Consider the following 16,780-nt stretch of genomic DNA (forward strand, 5'->3'; position numbering starts at 1 on the left):
TAGGACTTCACAGTAAAGGACTACAGATTGGCCTTCTCTGAAGACTTTTTTTTTTTTTTTTTTTTGAAGACTTTTTAAGATTCCTTCCCAATCCCACATCCCTTTACATGTCATCACCCCAGAAAGATAGGGCCTACTCGGTCTCTCTGCTCTCCCAGCAACCTGGAAACGGCCTCTATGTTGCTTTTAGCCACCTAATGTGTAACTCCTTTTCTAGCCTCCCCCAGCTATGCAGACAGGTAGATTTTGTCACACTTGTATCCTTACAGCTCAGTAAGTGCTTGCAAAATTTCTATATATCACATCCGATTTTAATGACTGTAATATCTAAAACGTCCATGAGAAGACATTAAGAAAAAAAGCATCTGAAAAGGATAACAGAAACAGTTTACCACGACACTAAGGTTTTAGAACACCTGTACTTAAATATAGTTCACTGTAACCTCCATTGAGTTTATTTTTCCCTCCAGCATTTCTACCTTGCTAAGTCATTTCAGTTGTGTCTGACTCTGTGCAACTCCATAGACAGCAGCCCACCAGGCTCCCCCGTCCCTGGGATTCTCCAGGCAAGAACACTGGAGTGGGTTGCCATTTCCTTCTCCAGTGCATGAAAGTGAAAAGTGAAAGTGAAGTCGCTCAGTCATGTCCGACTTTTAGCGACCCCATGGACTGCAGCCTACCAAGCTCCTCCATCCATAGGATTTTCCAGGCAAGAGTACTGGAGTGGGGTGCCATTGCCTTCTCTTTTCTACTTTGAGAGAGAAGTAAAAAATAAGAAAGCAAGCTAGTGGCAGGACATTATTTAAAAATCTAGTTACCAGAGACAGGCTGGTTAGTATACATTCAGCCTCATCTACCCCTTCTTTAGAATTTGCCCAGAGTAATAGATATTTAGGCCTATGACCCATCTGGGAAGACTTCAGTCTTCTGGGAGCCACTTGAGTTTTCTCAGCTCTTAAGAACGCTGGGATAGGCATTTTAGGAAGCTTCTTCCACCTGGTTTTCCCTCCTCCCCAAAGAGGTGCCATAAAGTCTTTAAAAAGCACATAAAAGATGTCCGATGAATGGGATGACTCACAGATATTTGCTATTCAGTTCACCAGAAAATACAATTAGCCAGAAGGCATCACCAGCATGTAAGTTCCACAAAACCAAGGACTTTCATTCTGCTTTGTTTTCTATTATAAGCCCAGAGCCTAATGCAGTGCCTGACGCATAGCAGCCACTCAACATGTATTTGTTGAGGGGAACTGAGGACTATTCTGAATATTTCAATGAATCAAAGTTTTACTGCCTATTCTGAGGCAGCTGCCCTTCACTTGTGTATATATAAGTGTAGGTCCCGAAGGGGGAAAAAAAGAAAGATCACCTGGTACTCCTTCATACATTTGAAATTATGGCAGGCTAGCACTCTGACCTTGGATTTTGATATATACCACTGGAAAAATACACATATGGCTTTTGAGAATCAAGGCTACTCCAGGTATCTTCCAGTTAGATACTCGTGATGGCCAAAGTCATAAGTCATCGGGTTCCGATCAATACCCAGCTCATTGATGCTCATTAAAGTGAAGGATGGATAACTGTGATCCTGAGAAGTCATTTTAAAGATCATTTATATACCTTTGACTTCCCTGGTGGCTAAGACGGTAAAGCGTCTGCCTACAATACGGGAGACCCGGGTTCAATCCCTGGGTCAGGAAGGTCTCCTGGAGAAGGGAATGGCAACCCACTCCAGTATTCTTGCCCCCCACCCTGCCAAAAAAGGGGCTCAAAGTAATATTTTGGGCTTCCCTGGTGGCCCAGAGGTTAAAGTGTCTACCTGCAATGCAGGAGACCTGGGTTCCATCCCTGGGTCGGGAAGATCCCCTGGAGAAGGAAATGGCACCCCACTCCAGTATTCTTGCCTGGAGAATCCCATGGACAGAGGAGCCTGGTGGGCTACAGTCCATGGGGTCGCAAAGAGTCGGACACAACTGAGCGACTTCACTCTCACTTTTCACTTTCATACATTGGAGAAGGAAATGGCAACCCACTCCAGTGTTCCTCCCTGGAGAATCCCAGGGATGGGGGAGCCTGGTGGGCTGCTGTCTATGGGGTTGCAGAGAGTCGGACACGACTGCAGTGACTTAGCAGCAGCAAAGAAGACATGGGAAGAGGTCAAATGACTCAAACCAAACTCAAAGTAAATGCTTAATAAAAATGCAAAAGCCTGGACCTCCTAGTTACCAATTTCATGTAATATAAATACTTCTGCTTTAACTTAAATTCTCAAGAATTTCTGTGAAAGTGAAAGTGTGAAAGTCTCTCAGTCGAGTCTGAATCTTTGTGACCCCGTGGACTATATAGTCCACGTAATTCTCCAAGCCAGAATACTGGAGTAGGTAGCCTTTCCCTTCCCCATGGGATCTTCCCAACCCAGGGATCGAACCCAGCTCTCCTGCATTGCAGGTAGATTCTTTACCAGCTGAGCCACCAGGGCAGCCCATCAAGAATTTCTGTGCTGGTCATAAATACTTAAAGCAATAATAGAAGCTCTCATTGTGCTGGTAAGAAGAAGCGCTTGGTCTTCAGAGCTGAATTTACTAACTCGGGGTAGGGGTTCTTTGGCTACAGCCCCAAAGTAGAAAACCAAAGAAGCAAAGTCATGTCCCCCAAAGTCCTCATTAAAGTCATTAAAACTGGCATGCTGAAGTGCCAGTGGTATTTATTCCAGCAAGCTCTAATGTGCAGACCTGTCTGCACGCAAGGTGACAATTTAGTCATTGGAAAGCATCAGTGCACTTTAAGAAGTATGAAATCAAGCTTGTCACTCCTCAAAAGACTTCCTGGGAAGAGTTCAGAGCATTTCAAGAGCCGAAGCATCTATGCTTGGCACCTATGTATGTTCAGGGCAGTTGGCCATCCTGCCGATTTCCAGAAAGAGAAACTGCCTGCCCTCACTGAAAGGCATATGACTTACCCAAGGTCATGCCATGGTAGCAGGTCATCAACAGAAAGTAGAGTCCCGCAGGTTGTGTGAACTTCCTGGTTGTGCGCAGAGGCAGCCCAAACGGTGGTCGAGAATGAGCTGCTATCAGCCCTCGTCACCTCTAATGGGCATCTCTTCCCCTCTGTCTTGGCTTCCTCCTTCTCTCTGAGCCTCTTGTTTATCCTGTTTCCCTCCCCGCCTCTCTCTGTCCTCTCTTCCTCCCTCCCCCCTTCTCTCCTTTGCTCACTCCAACCCCTTCTGGCATCCTCCCTGAGTGACAGCAATGTAAGCAGAGGGAGGGAGGCCTGTCTCTCCCTCTTGATTCATGCTGTTTATCCTGGCCTCATAAACCTTTCTAATAACTCACGGACATGGCACCGTTGATGGGCTGGCAGGCAACTGCCGGCCTTGGGCAGCTCAGGACTCAAGAAGATAATCATACTAATAAGAGGCTGAACACAGACACTCAACCCTCAGTCACCAGAGCAAGGGCAGCAAGAGGCAGCAGCACAGGGTTCATTTTCTGCCCAACGGGCAGAAGGCAATGATGCAGGAATGTGGGCCCCAAGGTATCCCACTATTTGGGAAGAGAGGGGATGGATAAACAGAAGGCTAGGGCCTAGGACCTATCTGGGCTCGATGAAGACTTAGTTAGGAGTAGCATCTGTGAAGAGCACTGAAGGTTTCCCTTCACATAAAACATCTTAGCTTTCAAAGGATTCCAACTCTCCATCATTAGAAATAGCTGAGGAGATGGTTAGATTCCCCAACCTGAAAGTCAAGTCTTCAACCACTGGCTTTGTTCCCGGGTTAGCCCTGTACCTTGCCTTACTTGCCTTGTTGAGTCTCTGGGTCTCTACCCTCCAGCATCTCTGCACACTATTCCCTCTACTAGGAAAGCCCTCCCTGACCACTTCACCCAGCTAACTCCCAGTCTGAGGTCTTGGCTTATAAATAAATTCCTTGATGAAATGTTCCTTGATTCCCTCCTTGCTAACCCAGCGTCTCCTTTCCCTCATCATAGGTCAGGTCTCACAGCAAATGAGCCCTTTATCATTATGTACAATCTTCCTCCCTCCTAGATCTAGGAAGAGGTTGTGACTTAAAAGGACAATCTCTCTGCCTCCAAGTTTTGATGGACCTTCATTTAGATGAGTTCTTTTCAATTATTTTAAAATAACTTCAAACCTTCAGAAAAGTTACAGGAACAGTACAGAGAATTTCTATACAACATCCTCCATTCTCATTTTCTCCCTTCCTCTCTCACACCCTCCTTCTCTCTACAGGTAGACATTACTTTTCCTGAATCATGTTAGTGTAGACTCAGTTGTGTCTGACTCCTTTGCAACCCTGTGGACTGAAGCGCACCAAGCTCCTCTGTCCATGGAATTTTCCAGGCAAGAAAACTGGAGTGGATTGCCATTTCCTACTCCAGGAGATCTTCCCAGGGACCAAACCCATGAACCTTGTGTCTCCTGCACTGGCAGGCAGATTCTTTATCACTGAGCTGTCTGGGAAGCCATCTGGAAAGGCCTGGTGGCTCAGACAGTAAAGAAACTGTCTGCAAGGCAGAAGACCCCAGTTTGATCCCTGGGGTTGGAAAGATCCGCTGGAGAAGGGAATGACTCCCCACTCCAGTTTTCTTGCCTGGAGAACTCCATGGACAGAGGAGCCTGGCGGGCTGCAGTCCATGGGGTCACAGAGAGTCACACACAACTGAAGCTACTGGCACACACACCTGGGAAGCCCTAGTGTAGCCTCCAAGGGCCAGGTCCCTTATTCTTGGTGTGTACTTCCAAAGGACAAGGATATTTTTTCGTGGTACAATTCTAAGTTTCAGAAAATTTAACATTGCTCTAATTCCAATATTCCAATTTAGTCAATTGACTCAAAAATGTCCTTTATCGTGTTTTCTTCCTCCGAATGGGATCCAGTCCAGCGTCGTGCAGTACGTTTAGCTGTCAGGCCTCTTTAGTGTCCTTTCTTCTTAAACAATTTCTCAGCCATATTTTTTTGTCTTTCACAGCACTGCCATTTTGGAACAATACAGGCATTTTTTTTTTCAATAGAATGTTCCACAATTTGGGTTTATCTGAGAGTCCTCGTGATGGGTTTCAGGCTTTCTAACCCCTGAGTGCAATACAACGTGAAGTGATGTTGCAAACTTTCTGAGGTATCCTATCAGGAAGCACATGACATCCAGCTGCTTCTCATCAGGGATGTAGTCTGGTCACCTGGTCATGACACCTGATTCTCCCATGTGGTAACTATATTTCCCTTTGCAACTAATACACCAGCAGTGAAGAGCCCGTTTGAGACCATGCACACAGCTGCTCTCCATCAAAGTTCTCCCCTTGATTTCAGCTCCCATTAGTGATTCTTGCCTTAACTATTGTTTACCCTCACAGCTGCAACTCCTTCTCCATTCATCAGCCAGCCTACTCCTGTTGAGTCCTCTCTCCTCTTCCATTGATATATCATCTATTTCTTAATTTAGCAGCATATAGATCTGTGTACTCCTACTTTATTCCATGGGTATAATCCACAGTGGCCCTCAGTTATATTGATGCTCTAGTTGTCTCAGATCAGATCGCTCTTTGTAGCCCTGGAGTGTAGAACTAGTACTTGCAGGGAGATACTACCATCCAGGGGGCAGATTTTGACTTAATGAAAGAAGAGCTTTTAAAAGACTCTAACTCTCCATCATTAGAACTAGCTGTGGAGGTGGCTAGTTGCCCATCCCAGGAAGCATTTAATAGAGTCTGCTGACTACTTTTCCTAGAAGCAATTCATACATCAGGTTGAGGCTTTTAAAAGGTCCTTTCCAAACCTTAGAGTTGCAGCCCATCCTGGAAAGGAGGAGGGTGACAAACAGGTGAGAGGAATACTCAGGAGAATACTACACACTGAGAAGGGGAAACATTCAGGCCGCCTGTGGGAAACAATCCAACGGAGGCTTAGGGAAGCCATGGCTGCAGGGAGCGACACTCTCATCCCTAAACTAATCAACTCAACTTCTTGTGAACATCACTGCACACCAGACACCACGCTCAATGCTGTGAACCCAGAAAGGAAGATGACTCAGAGCCACACCTATGGAGAGCCAGGCCTAATACAGCAGTCAGTGGGATGACAGAGGAGGGTCCCCCCTCCAGCTCTGCCTGGGGATCAGAGGGAAACTGACTTTTCAAGAATGAGTAGGAGGTCTCCAGCCAAAGAGCAACTGTAACCACTGGACTTCTGTTCAGCACAAAGTGGAGTCTCTAGGACTCCAATTCTGGGAATCGGTGGTACTAACTTGAGCCTTTGAAATCACAGTCTCAGGCTCAGAGAGATCACTGTCTTGGAAGCTATCTCATCAGAATAGATTCAGGGAAGCATCCTCCTGAGCAATGATAAAAACTGCTAGCTTACATTTCCATAGCTTACATTTCCATAGTGCTACACTAAGTCTGCCATACACATTCATCAACTCTGGGCCCCGACAGACATAACTGATCTATCGTGACACACTCTGACATTGATTCCAAGGCCTCTTCATTTTTCTACACATATCTTCTGAGGCAGTGGCTACCAAGTCCTATCCAGAAACACTTCACAGTATCCAAGCACGTTTCGCATCTGATGCCTACTTTACACTTCACAAGATTGCCACAAGATCAGACAAAGCAGGCATGAAAGTGAAAGTCACTCAGTCATGTCCGACTCTTTCCAATCTCATGGACTATACAGTCCATGGAATTCTCCAGGCCAGAATACGGGAGTGGGTAGTCTTTCCCTTCTCCAGGGGATCTTCCCAACCCAGGGATCGAACCGAGGTCTCCCACAATGCAGGCAGATTCTTTACCAGCTGAGCCATAAGGGAAGCCCAAGAATACTAGAGTGGGTAGCCTATCCCTTCTCCAGTGGATCAGGAATTGAACCGGGGTCTCCAGATTCTTTACCAACTGAGCTATCAGCGAAGTCCAAAAGCAGGCATGGCTGTGCCTATTTTATTTCATTTGTTTTAATTGCTTTTTTTAAATCCTGTTTTTCCCTTTGACCGCACCATGTAGTATGCGGGATCTTAGCTCCCCAACCAGGGATTGCACTCCTGCTTCCTGCAGTGGAATCACAGAGTCCTAACCACTGGACCACAAGGGCATTCTGCGTGTCCATTTTAAAGATGGGGAAACAGGTAGCAGAGTCCATGTCTCAAAGAACTGAGAAGGTCTTCTAGGAGATGGGGGTGGCCTCAACAATCTGAGCAAGCTTGACCCTCCTACATAGTCAACTCCAGATGAAAACTTCACCCTGGCCAGCACCTTGATTCTGGCCTTGCAGAGTCACCCAGCTAAGCCGTGTGTGCACCCCTGATGCACAGAAATTGTGAGGTAGTGAACAGACATTCTTTTACATCATTAAGTTTGTGACAATCTGTTATATAGCAACAGCAAACTAATACAGGGAAGGAGAGAAAAAGGAGAGAAAAAGAAGGACCAATGGAAGTTGGTCTTCAGTCAATCTCAGGACAGTAAGGAAGCATCTTTCTCTCTAAATGGCACTCTGAAAGTCTCACCTTAGGCCTACTTGCCTGTATTTTTAGGTACGATCTTCACAGACGTGAGCAGAGCTACAACTATACACGGCTGTCTCTCATACTTGAAGGATAAGCAACTTTTCCATAACAACACGCCAGAGGGGCTGGGGCTTGTTTTTTTTTTTCTTTCTTCTCCCTTGGCATGAGTTGGCTGCCGAGGCTGCCAGCGACAACAATCAGCCTAATGCCATCTAATTGACCTCCGGCCTCCACGGTCTGCTCCAAGTTCTCAGGCAGGACCACTGGGGTGCTTCCCTGAAGACCTAAGGCAAAGCTGTGCACAGCCTCCACCCACGTGCCTGCCCAGAATAACTCTTCTCCTGCAGCACACCGCCAAGGCATTAAAAATCCTGCTGCTCCAATTCCCTTCCGCCAGTATTAAAACCAGAACTAGACCTCTGCAAAGACTGAGCCTTTGATTTCTCAGACCCAATTAAAGTTCACAAGGAAGAACCAGCCTCATGTTGCCTTTTCTTTTTTTTTTGGAAATATTTCCAGAATAATCCACAAAAAAAGCACATCATTGAGGGGGCAATAAGAGAGCCAGAAAGATGATAGGAGAGAAGAAGGGGGACAGACAGCCCCTCTAGAAACCACAAGCATTCCCCCCCAGGCATGGCCAGTCTCTTTCTGGAGGAATCAAGATGAGATTGCCCTGTAGGTGATCTTATCAGGCAAAACGAGCTGGTACCCAGCCTCCTCCCACACAAAACAGAGTCAAATAAACTGTCAACACACGGGACACAAACACTGCCTTTTTAGATGATGTCAGGGTTCCATCCCCACTTGCCAGACTCGACCCCTGTTGGACTGGTCTCCACGGTAACTCATCCACCCACCCCCCTCAACCCCATCCCCCTGAGGTCAAATCTGCTCTTACCTACAACCTGGATAATCTGGGCTAGGAGGACACCGTCCGTCACATCTTGCTGGAGATCCTTAATGAGACGCTTGTGGCCTGATTTGGCTAGATAGTGATTGGCCCAATCCGTGTAGATCTGCAAGAAAGCACACGGGCAAGTTTAGGAACCCCGTCAGACCCGAGCAGCTGCGGGGCCGGCGTAGGAGCCACTGTCCCGCCGGCGAGCTGTCTGGGGCCAGCCCTCGCCATTAACATGCAGTGCATTGTGCCCGTGGGGCATTCAGCTGGCCAGAGCCGGGCTTTCACCTATTGAGAGATCTGCCGTCAAAGGCTCAGGAGAAAGCTAAAGAAAGCCTCAAAACGCGCAGGGTGTGAATGGGACAGCGGACATGGAACTAAGCAGTCTGCACCAGACGGCTCTGAGAGGCTGAGGCCTAAATGCAGGCGCAGTCTCCCCCACCCCACCGCCCGACCCGGCCCCTTCCCATCTTTTTCTCTTTATTGAGAAAACGTATGGGGAGGTTACCACCCAACAGGCAATCTTTTCATGGGCCATTTCAGGGAAAGGAGTTCTCAGGAGCCTGGGTCCCTTGTAAGGGAGCCAAGTACCAAAACACAGAGCCCTTCAATTACTCTTGTGTGAGTGGAGTTATTAATGGCCTCACAATCATCTCAAATTTAATCAGCTTCATTTAAAAGCCCAGCATCATTTTCACTGTTGGGATTCTGTGAACGGCAACAACAACACATCCCCCAGCAAATTCCAACACATTTAAACACAGCATTGGTGAGCACAGCACCCGGAAGGCAGAGGCTGAGCCGCCACGGGATCAGAAAAGCAGACCCTTCTGGGGGACACACAGACCCGCCCCTCCCAGTCACAGAGCCACCGGCACAAAGAGTATTTTCTTCCAACAGGCCAACGAACCAGGAAGACTCTCACCTGAAAACTTTCTCCCACAGTGACACAAGCTGAAAATAAAACTGAAAACCTCCTCATCAGTTCTGCACGCTAAGTTTCCTATGAGGACTTGTGAATTTGTTGGGGAACATCAAGGTGTTTATCAGAACCTTTTCTTCTTTTACCCCAGGAGGGATATGAACATATGGCTGCTCATTAAGAGAAGTGTCCCCTCTCAGCTGGGCCATGTCAGCGGCTGCAGTTCATGTACTAACCCATGTGAGGTTTCCACTGCAGCGATGAACCCCATCACTGCACCTCCATCAGCTGGACTGCTCTGAGATCTTGAGGGACTCACAGAGCAGCGGAAGCCCTACCCCCGCCCCAGCCCTCCCTCCATCCTGCTCTTCCCAACACTGTGCTCATCAGAGGAGTCTCACACAATGGGGAGCTGCCCTTCAAAACTCCCAAAATGTGGGTTCAAGGGCCAGTGCCTGGACTTACAAAGCAGGGCCCTTCCAGGGAGGGGCACCTCTGACTATTCCAACTGCGACAGTGAAGGGCTCATCTCAAGGGTGGGCAAAGTGGTCGTGCCCTGTCTACTTCATCAAGTGCTGGGAACAGAAAACTCCTGTCCGTTACTTTCTTCCCTCAAGACTCCCACGCTGTCAGATCAAAAATTTAGTACAGCAAGATCATTTTTCAATTTCACAAGCACCGAGAAATCTAAGGAAGCGGAGTGCCATCTTGATCACTACAATGGCCAGTCTGAAAGGTCAGTGATCCCTGGATGAGACTGTTAAGAGGGAGAGAGGAAACTGGAAAAACATTCAAAAGGAAAGAGAAAGACCAGGGTTCAAGCCCCAACTCTAGAGGCTCCCCAGGGTGGGAGCTTGGGGTTGTTTTGTTCAATGATGTAGTCCAAGGACCTACAATAGCACGAGACACGTTAGAACTTCCAGGTAGGTAGGTGTGGAGGAATGGGTGTCTGACCTTAGCTGAGCACCTTAACTCTCTGAGCTGAGGTTTTCCTATCTGCAATATGGGATCGATACTGTGTACTTGTCAGTTCTTACGAGGACTGATACAACATATTTTTTTTTAAATAGTGGCTTATACAGAGTAGGAGCTGAGTAACAACTAACACGGAGCCTAACACATTCCCCACACTAGTACAAATACTTAACACATATTAACTCATTGCCTCCTCATTCTGTGAGGTAGATGCTAGTACTGCGTCTATGCTTCAGAAGAGAAACTTGACGTGCAGGGAGGTAAAGGAACTTACCCAAGGTCACCAGGAAGTGGCAGAGCCCAGGATTTGAACCCAGACTGGCTGGCGCTAGAATCCTTTAGATGTGCTCAACATTGCTTCTCTGAATATGAGTATAAATTATTCAAATCACTCACCCCCTCCATGACACCCTCCTACTGACGAGACTTATTCCTCTATTATGTTCACGCTGAAAGAATTGTTTACATATAGATAAAAGCTCCAAATCAATCCCTTGCTGTCACGTGACTTTTCTTAACCAAGTCACTTGACTTTCCTGGGCCTCAGTTTATCCAGCTGTAAAATGGGCACAGTCAGGCCTCCTTCAGAAGGTAGTTGTGAAGAAGTCAGTGAAGTGCCACTTGGAAGCCCCTGGCCTGACCCACATGAGGCTCGGGAAGCAGAGGTAGTGGGTGGTCATGAGGAGGCATGAGCAGACAGCTTTAAACATTAGCTGCCAGGAGGCCTAGTACATCTGTGACCTTTGGCATGGGTGTGCTCCCGAGGTAAATAATAACATTTACACATCATCAGGTGGTTATGAGGGTGAAACAAGTCCATATATATAAAGAACACAGAATCTGAGACATGCTAAGTGTCCAGTAAATAAAAGGAATAAGGAGAAAGGTGACTCCCAGCATTATACCAGCCACAGCCTCTACCCTGAACCTCCAGGACACAAATGACTCAAGGACTCACTCCCCTTCTCTTTTGTCACAAGGTACAATTTCAAGAGTCTGGAGCACTCTCTCTGCAATCACAAACCAGGTAGATGGTAAAAGACAAGCAGGCCAGAAACCGGCCAGGCTGGTATAGAGTGAGGCATCCATCCCTAAGTAGGAGATATACCCCCAGGGATGTCTCAGGCCCTGGAGGGATCCTACCAGCTGAGGGTCTGAGGGACCAAGCTGCTGGGGCTAAGTCGCTTCAGCTGTGTCCGACGGTGTGCAACCCCACAGACAGCAGCCCACCAGGCTTCTCTGTCCCTGGGATTCTCCAGGCAAGAATACTGGAGTGAGCTGCCAGAGACCAAGAGAACATCCCAAAGCTTAAAGCCACCTGCCCCACAACCACCAGCTGAGGTGAGAACAGGCCATAGGCAAGAACACCGCTGAGTGGGAAGCAACCCAGGTACCTCTGCTTATTCCCTTCTTAGGTGATTAAGGGTATTTTAAAATAGACATACCCTCTCTAAAGCCAGCCCTCCATGTGTGTGCACAGATGAGCAGGAAACCAAGGCTAAGCAAGCTTCTTTCAGCAAGTCCAGGGGCACCTACACACACAGTGTGGAGTCCTGCTGAGGCCACAGAGGTACCTGGTATACCAGGGAGAACTTAATTCTACAGAGGTCAGCAATGGCTCTGCCAGATAAGTGACCATCTCTACTCAAAGCTGTTTAAAACAAGAGTTCTTCTTCTCCCAACTTGAATCCACCTACACACCACTGTGAACTGTATGTTCCAATAGCATACCTCTAATCCTGTCACCTGCTCCAAAAGTCTCCCCACTGAACTAAAGGCAGACTTTTCATACTGTGGCTCAAGGCAGTCTTTGCATCCACCCACTCTTCCCCTGCCGGTGTCCAACCTTGCAGGGGAGGCGGTGTGTGTGAAAGTTAAGAGCATGGGCTTGGGCACTGACCAAGTCAAGCTGGCCCTTGGCAAGTGAATTCCTATTCACCTCTCCATACCTCAGTTTTATCCTCCATAAAATGGGGATCATACCAAATACACAATAAGGCAGGGACTGGCCAACTGTACACAGGCCAAACCCAATGGGCCACCTGCTTCTGTGAACAAAACTCTGTGGGAACCCAGCCACATCCATTTGCCATCTGTAGCTGCTTTCATACCACAATGGCACAGCTGAATAATTGTGATACAGACTTTTGGCCCACAAATCCTCAAATATTTACTGTCCGGTTCTTTACAGAAAAAAGTAGCCAGTCTGTGTCATAGGGACTGAATGATGTAATGTGCCTACAGTAAGCAAGTGCTCAGGAATAATTACGATTATTATTACCCCAGGAAAATTGGACCTCACACTTCCCCCATCTCTGAACTCCTGCCACCCCACCCACCTGAGGGCCTCCGCTGGGACCACACAGCAGAACTCCATTCCTATGCTGGTCCTCCATGAAGTTCACTATTGATTTCCCAATTGCATCCTGAGCTGCATACAAAGCAGGGAACCTGTATGCTGGCACCATCACCTCACCCCCACTCACAGACTGGGGGCAAAGATGATGTCCTGCCCATCACTGGGCCCAGACGTGCCTCTCAAGCAGAGGGCACAGGAGGGGTTTGGTAAGTAGTTGTGGAGTTGAGCTGAACAGAGAGCAAAAGGGCAAATCCTTGAGAAACTGATTACATTGGTGACTTAATGTGAGCTCTCGGCAAATACTCAAACCAGGATCTCAAGTCTCTTTACTGATTGAAAAGAGGAAGAAATAGAGAAAATAAATCACTCCATACTGCAAGCTCACTAATCAGGACCCAAACAAGAATCATTATCTGGAGTTTCCTCTCCCTAGCTCTCAACTTTCTGAAGAAATGAGTCACAGGAAAATGCCTAGGTTTATTTTAAGAAATACAGTTTTTATGGGTCATGCTAAGCTCTGACACAGGTCAGGGCCCTCCCCCTCAATTACTGTTTCAGTAGCCCATGCAACAACCACCATTCTTCCTAGAAGTACCTTTGGAAAATAAGCTTACCACATCCTTCATCATTAAGGACTTCATCAGGTTCAGAAACTCAACAAAAAAATGGAACAGAGTGTGTTAGAAAGATCTTAAGCAAGGGCTACGGCATGCAGGGCACCCTCTCTGAGCCTCAGGCATCCAGAATCAACTTCTCTAGAACCTCTCCGTCCCCAGGGTTCTAGAGACTTAGAGCTGCCGCTGCCCCAGCTGGGCTCCCTGGAGCCCACCGATCCCTGATGGGTGAACTTTCAGTAGAAATGGGCAAGGCAAAGGACCACACAGTTTTGGGAAAGAGTAAAACCATCATGGCCACACCCAATTCCAAAGTATCACACCATTCCAGAGTAAAAATTCTAAAGGAACAGGCTCTAGAATCTTCTCCCACTAGTATCCATCTGCAGGAGTCTTTCCCACTCTGACTCGTCTCGCTGAGTTCACCACTCTCCCCACCGGCTCTGGCGGGAGACCTCATCAGTCCTCCAGAAGCACTTGGTGAGGGAAAGGAGTTCTGTCAAAGCTCGAAAAGAAAAAAGGGGAAGGAAGACAATGACAGCTGAGAGCGAATTCGTTTTGATTCACTTCATGAGCCTTGACAGGATTTCAAGGAGCGTGTCACTTGTTTGCTTACAACTCTACCTCATTTCATATCAAACAGGCTGAAATCAAAGAGGGAAAGTCTTGACAGATCAAGTGAAGTAAAGAACCCGATTATTAGTTGTAACAAGAAAACTGATAAAAATTGCACTGTTGTTAAGCCAATGGGGAAGGTGCCAAGTTTATACTGCAATTAGCTCTCCAGTGAAGGGGGATGGGTAGCATTGGAAGGAAGAAACCTCCCCAAATTCTATAAAATAACTGCACCTAAAGTCGTTACCCTAACAACTCTTAAGTCCAGACCAACATGTTGGGCTGCCTGATGGGTCCAAAAGGCAGCAGATAGAATTAGCACAGCGGTTACAGGAGGAAAAGGGTACAAATGAATCTCTTAGCAGGAAATGCCAGAGTGGAGATTCAAGATACACTAGTCATTTATTAATAGCATCTGAGGTGGTTTCCAGCCAATCAGTTGTAAAGAGAACCTATTGTCTGGCCTCCATTCAAGGTCTCACTGTAGACTTCAGTGATATTGTCAACATCATATCGCTTCCATGACTGTGCAGTGTGTGGTTAAAATGACTTAGTTCTGATTGTCCCGAAGTACAAAAATGACATTGCAACAATAGTACAGTGTGCACCCAGCACCTGAATACACAAAGAACAATTATTCAATTAGTCACAGTTTTAAGAAAATCAAAATACACCATTTGTCATTAAGGGCAAAGCTAGTTAACACATTCACTTCTGCATCCCTGGCATCTAGCAAGAAGCCTGGTACCTACCCCACAGGTGTGGTCACATGTCCACAGATCATTTCAACCGCCTGGGGTGAAGTGAGGGGCCTGAAGTTATTAGCTGGTGGCTTTTCCCCATGTTCCCACTCTCCCCATCAGAGTCTAAGATATCCTCTCTTAAGGTAGACCCTGCCTTGATCAAAATCATTCCCTTGAAATAAACATTCAAATGGGCGAATGATGCCCCAGCCCTAAACACTGGAGAAAGACAGGGAGCCCAGAGCAGCCAATCTTTTGCTCAAGGCCACAGAGTAGAGCAGGGGCTGAGCCCAAACACTGGGGCTGCTCCCTGTTTTCTCAATGGAATAATCTAGTTCTGCTTGGTGTCTTTGATTCTTACTACATACTCACCCTGGAGAGCAATGACTCTTCCATCCACATCCTTTGCCATCCAGCCAGGTGGCCCATGGTGAGTCAGGGGGGCCCTCATTTACATGGTGGTGATATGCAGGTTTGCCTTACAGACACAATGAGAGCGTGTATGTCAGTGGTTAACACAGTGTCTGGAGCACAACACTGGATAAATAGTGGTTATTCATGGAGAAGGGAATGGCTACCCACTCCAATATTCTTGACTGGGGAATCCCATGGAGAGAGGAGCCTGATGGGCTATGGGTCCATGGGGTCGCAAAGAGTCGGACACGACTGAGGCAACTTAGCATGCACACACGCATGTATTCATATTCAAATTAATGTAAGTTTCAGGGGGAATATGTCATTCTAAATTGCTGACAGCTTCCTCTTTTGAAAGCCACCATTTTTAACTATGTCACTGGGACTCTTTCTCAAGATCATCATGATTCGTGCTTTTAAAATTAACCCAATTCCATGTTTTCTTGATGACCCATGTATATCACTATGAATAGCATTTTGATGCATTCAAGGATGCCCTTAAGGCTGGACTATCTTTAAGACCCCAGAGTCCTTTAATAATTGGGTGTAGAGTAAAAGTACCATTCAACCCAGGGCCCTGATGGGACTTTTCCTCTGAGGAAAATACATCTAAGTGTGCAGGCTTTCGTGGTACCCCTCTGATGCTCTGAAGGTCACAAGGGAAGGCCTCTTGGCTCTTAGCTGCTTTCTAGACAGTGAGATTGCTAGTAAGCTGGGCTCCCGGAGTACCAAGATGTGACCAGGGTCTGTATCTCCAACCTGAGCATGTGCTGAATGGTAAGGGCAATCCCCATGCTTAATATACATTTTGGAACCCGATTCACAGGAACTTGTTTATACCAAGGAGTACATATCCCTGTCTGGACCCAGAAGACAGCAGCAGGCTGAGGAAGGTGCCCATTGCTGGTTTTCTCCCCTTCTAACTGGCAGTAACCTCTGGCGCCTGCTGAGTTTTCCAAATTTGCTGACATACTGAGTGCAACACTTTAACAGCATCATTTTTTTAAGGATTTTAAATAGCTCCTCTGGAATTCTGTCACCTCCACTAGCTTTGTTCGTCATGATGCATGCTCCCTAAGGCTCACTTGACTTCACACTCCAGGATGTCTGTCTGGCTCCAGGTGAGTGATCACACCATAGTGGTTATCTGGCTCTTGATGACCTTTCTTGTATAGTTCTTCTGTGTATTCCTGCTACCGTGTCTTCATCTTTTTGCTTCTCTTAGGTCCTTACTGTTTCTTTTATCGTGCCCATTCTTGCCTGAGATGTTCCTTTGATATCTTCAATTTTCTTAAAGAGATCTCTAACCTACTTGTCTGCATAACCAGATGCACCCTGACACCAGCCCACAGGTAGACTCTTGTTCCAAAGGGATACACACACATGTCAACACACACACAGCAGTAAGTAGAGGAGGGGCAGGGCTTACCACTAATGTGAATTTCCACCTCTCCCCTCCCCCACCTCCACAACACCTTTCTTTCTACCTTACCCCTGAATGAGATCAAGCCAACATAAGGTGCTCAGAGCCACACGCAGGCCACAGTGCACTGAGCAAACCCTGCCGGAGCAGCTGCCTATGCTAGATCTCGCTCTTGTGTAAGATGCTAACTACCATCAGCCAAATTCTACAGTAAGCTGATAAAAGGAGAGTGCTTTTTAGAGTCAGACTGCTTATGTTTCAGACGTGCCTCAACCACTTGCTGCA

At 47.0% G+C, this 16,780-nt stretch overlaps 1 protein-coding gene across 5 annotated transcripts in view; it reads right to left on the minus strand.

Annotated features, from left to right (window-relative positions):
- NAV2 (neuron navigator 2) overlaps window positions 1-16,780 on the minus strand; it is a 423,615-nt gene that overhangs the window by 281,605 nt on the left and 125,230 nt on the right. For all 5 annotated transcript variants that reach the window (XM_040255673.1, XM_040255672.1, XM_040255676.1 and 2 more), the window contains exon 2: window positions 8,431-8,548. In XM_040255673.1, the coding sequence (XP_040111607.1) occupies window positions 8,431-8,548 (118 nt within the window). The remainder of the gene's footprint in view (window positions 1-8,430; window positions 8,549-16,780) is intronic.

The sequence above is a fragment of the Oryx dammah genome, unplaced genomic scaffold (genome assembly GCF_014754425.2).
Source record: "Oryx dammah isolate SB20612 unplaced genomic scaffold, SCBI_Odam_1.1 HiC_scaffold_15, whole genome shotgun sequence".
Lineage (NCBI taxonomy): Eukaryota > Metazoa > Chordata > Mammalia > Artiodactyla > Bovidae > Oryx > Oryx dammah.